The sequence below is a fragment of the Camelus ferus genome, chromosome 17 (assembly GCF_009834535.1).
Source record: "Camelus ferus isolate YT-003-E chromosome 17, BCGSAC_Cfer_1.0, whole genome shotgun sequence".
Classification (NCBI taxonomy): Eukaryota; Metazoa; Chordata; class Mammalia; order Artiodactyla; family Camelidae; genus Camelus; species Camelus ferus.
The window spans coordinates 43,440,912-43,446,911 of NC_045712.1; the positions used below are offsets into that span (position 1 = coordinate 43,440,912).

Consider the following 6,000-nt stretch of genomic DNA (forward strand, 5'->3'; position numbering starts at 1 on the left):
AGAAGACAGCTGGTATCACAACTCAAGACTGCAGTCGAGTTTAGGTTTTGTTTGGCTTCTTTTTCATATAAGGGGCCTCTAAAATAAGGCCAGAGGAACTAGCCTATAAAAGAACATTCCAGAGAAGGGTGTTTACTTTGGCTCTGGCTTTTTTTTTTTTCTTTAAAATAACGATTATAGAGACATTAGGTTTTACTAGGATGTTATATTTTGCAGTGGAGTGAAAAAAAGAATCATTATTCTGCACTGTATCTGTTTCTTACTTTTTAAACAGGTATCGTTCAGGAAGAGGATTACGAAAATGAAGCTGAGGACTTTGATGAGCTCCAACCTAGGAGGCGTTTTCAGAAATGTGCGAAGCAGAGAAAATACTAACATCCACACAGCTGCTGCTTCCTAAACCTTCAGAACATTCCATCCTGACTTAGAATTCCGCATCTGGGGCAGAAGAGGAAAAGCATGTATATTCGCATAAAAAAGTGGGGGTGGGGTGTCTAACAATGCCTTTGCTCTCTCTTCTTGTTATTTCTCTCTCACTGGTGGCTTAGGGTCTGACTGCTCCCTCAGAGCAGGGGCCTCTTTATAGAGTTTTCCAAGTTCAAGTCTAACAGGGCTACTTCCCCCTAAACCAGGCTCAGGTGAGAGGAGGCGCAGCTGGAGGGAACCTTGGGCCTCCTCCCCCCCAGGCCCCCGGGTTCTCTGGCTTGTTTTCACCATGACGTGGGTCAATAGCAGGGACGCCCCTCACCTCCGAGTTGCCGCTGCCCTGGCCTGCGAGCCACCCGCCTATCTCCTCATCTCTGTTCACACCGCTGCATCATCAAGTAGTCCAAGTGCTGTGTGTGCCCAGGGTCCCTGTGGGCCCTGCCGCTGGCCACCCCTGACCCCAGGCCACACTGATCATCTCTGGGCCCACTGGTGGCGTCGTTCCTTCTGTTATATGTGTTAGTTAGCCTTTTCTCTCTGCGGCAGCTTTTCTGCCTGCCCTCCCTGCATTTTTGGAGACCATTCTCAGCTACCTGTGCAAGTCACAGTGAGACTACCTCAGCATGTAGTCAAGAATCCTCCCAACGTCTTTCCGGCAGCCAGCCTCAGGACCTTCCTTCTAGAAGGAAAGGCTGGGGGATGTTGCCGGGGGTACCCAGCCTGTCTCTCCAAGGTGGTGTCCTCTGCCTTGTCTATGGTGCAGATATTTCAGAATGTGTTTTGTATGTAGCCTTTGGTGTCTGCTTGTCTTGGGTCTCCCTGGCAAGTTTACCATGCTTATCTGGCTGTTCCGATGAGTCCCCCACCCCCACCCCCGAGCTCACTGTGGGGACACCATGACCTGTGGACCTGGTTGGGGATACCATGACCTGGTTGGGGACAGGTAGACAGAGAAGCCAGCCTGACGGTGCTGGTCCTTAGGGATTTGGCTGTGAATCACTGCCCCGTGGGTTGTGGGCCTGTAACATGCAGGAGGCCATTGCTGCCTCCACTGAGCCATCAGTATGTCCTTTTTGGAAAGCCCTCCTGCCTCTCTCGTGGTCACTGCCCTCCCTGTCCCCCATGCCCCAGCTCGGCCTGGTGCAAAAGGTCAGGCTCACACTGGTCCATCACTGTTTTGTCATCACAGCAGAACCAGCCTTCTCCCCACGTTGCTGCTGCTTTTGCTGCTCATTGTTTTTCCTTCACTGTCTTTCTAAATGACTCTTTCTCCTTGAAATGTAAGGTTTCTAATTTTTATTAGACTATGGTTCTAATTTTTATTCTAGGTGTTTTTATAAACTTCACTTACCAGGGTGGGGGGGGGAATCAAATCTTGCTGTAGTATCACATTTTTATAAAATTAAATCATTTCTCTTACATGTGGCTGTCCATTTATTTCCAATCTCAGCTCAGAGAGCAAACGAGTGAATCTTGGAGATGGTTCTTTCCGGTCAGCTGGTAGATACTGACCAGGCCAGAAGTTTGCTATGCCTTCTGAAACTTAGAAACCCTGGGACCCAGAGACCTGTAGCCGTTTGCAGTGTCTCTTAAGGGCCTGCTCGTGTAAGCTCTTTGCCATTGGATGTTCTTGTGCAGGCAGGGTGTGGACTGGAAGGGGCTTTGTCAGTGCCTCTAACAAGAACATTTCCCTGGGAGGCAGGAGACCTGGAATCGAATCCTAATCATACCCCAGGGAGCTGTTATAACCTGGGACAAGTTAGACCCATTCAACACTCCCCGAGGGCACCATGTGGCACCATCCCTGGGGAAATCAGGGTCTGGTGTGGGAGAGAGATGGAGACAGAGGTGTGTGAAGCATGGGTGGTTGCAGCATTTACATAACCCAGCTGGGCCTCGCTTTCTCCTGGGAGTGGTCTGAGATGCCAGCCTGCCCTGATGCAGAGTGCTTTTGTAGGCTGTTGCCACTGGTTGGAACCCCCTCAGGTCTTGGGTCTGTGATCCTAGTGTTTGCCTGTGCTGGGCAAGCAGGACAGCTGAGTCTTGAAAAGCAAGAGTCCAATCTTGTGCTTCAAGGTCCAGGAGGCTCAGACCTGGGCTGGACTGTCCCAGTACCTCCTCCACCAGCGCTCACCAACAGAATGACCTGGAGACAACCACCCTGCTAGGGTCCTTACAGCGTAAGCATGGAGTATATGGGGAGGAGACCAGCATTTAGCAGCAGGAGCCGTCATTCCCATTGATGACTTAAGTCCTGAGTCCCAGTCCTGCACTTGGGGCTTTGGTGTCCCAGGTCTTGCCTGGAAGTCAAGGGTAAGGGAGGGTTTCAGGTGCTCACGACGACTCCCAGGTTTGGTAGATCACTAGGAGAGCTCAGCATACACTTGTGCTCACTGCTCTGATTTATTACAGCAAAAGCATTAATACCAACCACCACTGGCAAAGGAAAAAGGCAAAGGGAAGTCTGGGGACACCAGCTACAGGCTCCCGAGGGTCCTTTTCCTGGTGAAGTCACACATGAAATGCTTCATTCTACCCCTCTCTCCCCCCAGCAACTATCTGTGACGTGTGAAATGTGGCCAGTAAGTAGCTTATTGGAGACTTGGCACTCAGGGTCTTCATTGAGGGTGGTTCTGTATCAAAGCCCCAGAGTCTCTGTGGAAAATACCATAAACCACTTGGTGGAGAATTAATAAAGCATTATTGTTTTATGCTACTAAGTTTTGTGTGGTTTGTTATGCAGCAATAAGTAACTGAAAAGGGCCTACTATGTGTCGGGTACTATTAGGCATGTTGCATCTGTGCTAAGTCTTAAAACAACTCTCCCAAATAGAGTCCTAATCGCTAATTTATAAGTGCGTAAAGTGAGCGGTCTGCCTGAGGTCAGCAAGCAGCATTTTCTGTTGGGAGCCCCTGTTGTTACAGTTTGCCGTTGGAGAAAAGGGTTTCATCTATCTTTTCCTCTGGCCTGTTAGGGATCCTAGAACCCTAATACTGGTACCTAATACCCTGAGGGGTCCTAGCACCCACCCTTAGAACCAAGCGTTTGTCACATTAGCTATGTCCCTCCAGGCCTTGACATCTAGCTGTCTGTGCAGGCTTCCCCAGCAGCTGAGACTTGGTTGCCAGGGCAACCTGCAGGCGGAGTTACTCTGATCACTTAGCTCCTGGGTTTTGGTGCCCCGGGGACACTGGCAGCCAGCACTCTTGGCCTTAACATTGTGGGGCCTGGGGTGAAAATATAAGAGAGGCCACTCTCCCCATCCCTTCTCTTCCTGCCCTTTGCTTCATCCTGGACCACGACGGGCCTCTCTGGCATGTGTGGACATTGAAGCCACACAGCCAGGGTCATGACATATCTGCACCCTCTTCTCCCCAAACAGCCGCCCTTGGCGACCTCAGTACATCAGCAGGGAAGAGGCCCAGGGCTGTCTGGGCGGGGCGCTCGTTGGTACAGCAATGTGACCCGGAGGCGGCTGTGGACTTGAACTCTTTTTGCAGGTTTGGAACACAATACTTAACTATGGACATACCACAGTACCACTTGTCCTGGTCATTTCTCCTCATGCGTCTTTCGCATTCAGGGTCTTGGCAGGACAGGAATCTGGCATTTGCGGGTTTTCCAGCCACGGCAACATTATAATCACCTCAAAGCCCAACTCCTCTCGCGCTCTCACCTGTGCGCATGCGCATGGACGCGCGCGCGCAGACGTGCACGTGCTCGCACTCCCCACCCACCACAGTTCTCCTGGCCGCATGCAGCCGGCTGACCGCCGTCTGAGGTAGCTTCAAAGTGTTTCTGGATCAAGACCGCGTCATTGCCGGAAATCTGTGTCCCCGAGGTTGTCCTTCAGGTCCTGAGCCCGAGGAGGGGTAAATCAACGCAGGAGGTAACTGCTCTCCCTCTGCCATAAATACCTTTCCTCAGCCCTCAGACTGTCTTTACCTGATCCTGTCATTCTAAGCATACTTCGGAGATTCCGCCTGTCGAGTGCAAGGCGGGGGGCGGGGGGGTGTGTGCTAGGAGCCGTCTCCCCACCCAGCAGCCCCCATAACAGCACAGAGGGTAAGCGTTCACGAGAAGCCTCCCTGTTCAACCTGACAGACCTGCACGCCTTCCCCCGGCGGAGACACCAGGTCTGCCTCGTTCCCACCCACCACCCAGGAAAGTGTGTCTCCACACTTGCTGAGGGGGAGGGAAAGCCATCAGCAAGGTACCAGGCATCCTTTAGGTGGGTTGTTGAGAAACCCGTGACCTGGTTCTAAACAATTCTAACCCTATTCAGAACCCTAGGTTCTCTGCTGTAAGATGCCGTCTTACCCTCCTCAGTGGTGATGTGACCCAAATATCTGATAGGACCTTTGTGGGGGATGGGCTGCACTGGGGAAAGGAGAACTGTCGAGCCAAGCCATATGGTTGAAATCTGACTTCTGATACTGGCTATAGGAATTCAGGCATATTATTTAAAATCTCTGAGCCCACTTGGGCATTTATACAATGGAAATAATGACACAAGCTTGGAGCTTGGTTGTCATTGCATTATCCTCCCTCCTCCCCTGCTGCCCTTCCGTAGAGGGACCAGGAATGTGAAAAGATTCCAGGGATCTATTTCCAGGGCAGGGAGGGATGGTCATGAAGGATGACGAGCTCTGGGGACAGAGCTGGGTCAGCTTTGTGTGGCCTGGACGGAGGTGGGGACATTTCTAAGAGGGCTTTGTTCCCGGCGGGCCAGCCTTCTTTTAGAGACTGAGACTATTTTTAATCCAAGTTTTCATGATTCTGCAGGACAGCTGTTTCAGGGAAATATGTAGGCCATTCTGTGATATTTGGAGTCATTGTTTTAAGGTTAGGGAGTGGGATGGGGGAAGTGAATGAGAAAAACTCCCAAGTTTCTGGGAGGATCCACAGAGAGCTACACCTACCCTGCAGAATTCTGCAACCCAAATTTCCTTTGTGGCTACACTTGAGTGTCTGAAGAGGTCGAGCTGATGGACATCTTTTTATTACGCTTCAAGTTGAAGGTCAATGTCTGTCTTTTTTCCATTTTTTAGCCATTCCATTTGCCAAACCCAAATCATGATGGAGAAAAGATTGGCAATGCCTGCATTGGTGAGGCTGTGGGGGCAGGGCACTCATACATACGCCAATGGGAACAAAAGCAGGATGATCTTCTTGGAGGGCATGCTGACAGCATCTATTAAAGTTAAAAATGGACTCACCTTTGGACCCAGCATTCCTATATTTTGTGTTTTTTTAATTGTTAGAATTTTTAATTGTGGTAAAATACACATAACATGCTACTCACCATCTTAATCATTTTTAAGGGTACAGCTCAGTCGTGTTACGTCCATTCACACTGTTGTGCAACCATCACCACTCTCCATCTCCAGAACTGTTTTTTATCTTACAAAACTGAAACTCTGTACCCATTGCACAACTCCTCAGTTCCCCTCCGCCCAGCCCCGGCAATGCCCATTCTACTCTGTGTCTACGATTTTGACTAGTCTAGGGACCTCAGATAAGTGGAATCATACAGTATTTGCTTTTTCAAGACTGGCTTATCTCACTTAGCA

General features: G+C 50.3%; 1 protein-coding gene across 1 annotated transcript in view; it reads left to right on the forward strand.

The window, feature by feature from the left end:
* Positions 1 to 3,142, forward strand: part of TRANK1 (tetratricopeptide repeat and ankyrin repeat containing 1) — a 79,817-nt gene extending 76,675 nt beyond the window's left edge. Inside the window, 1 exon segment of the mRNA XM_032459269.1 lies at positions 275 to 3,142. Coding sequence (XP_032315160.1) covers positions 275 to 375 — 101 coding nt within the window. The 3' untranslated portion in view covers positions 376 to 3,142.
* Positions 3,143 to 6,000: the final 2,858 nt, after the last annotated feature.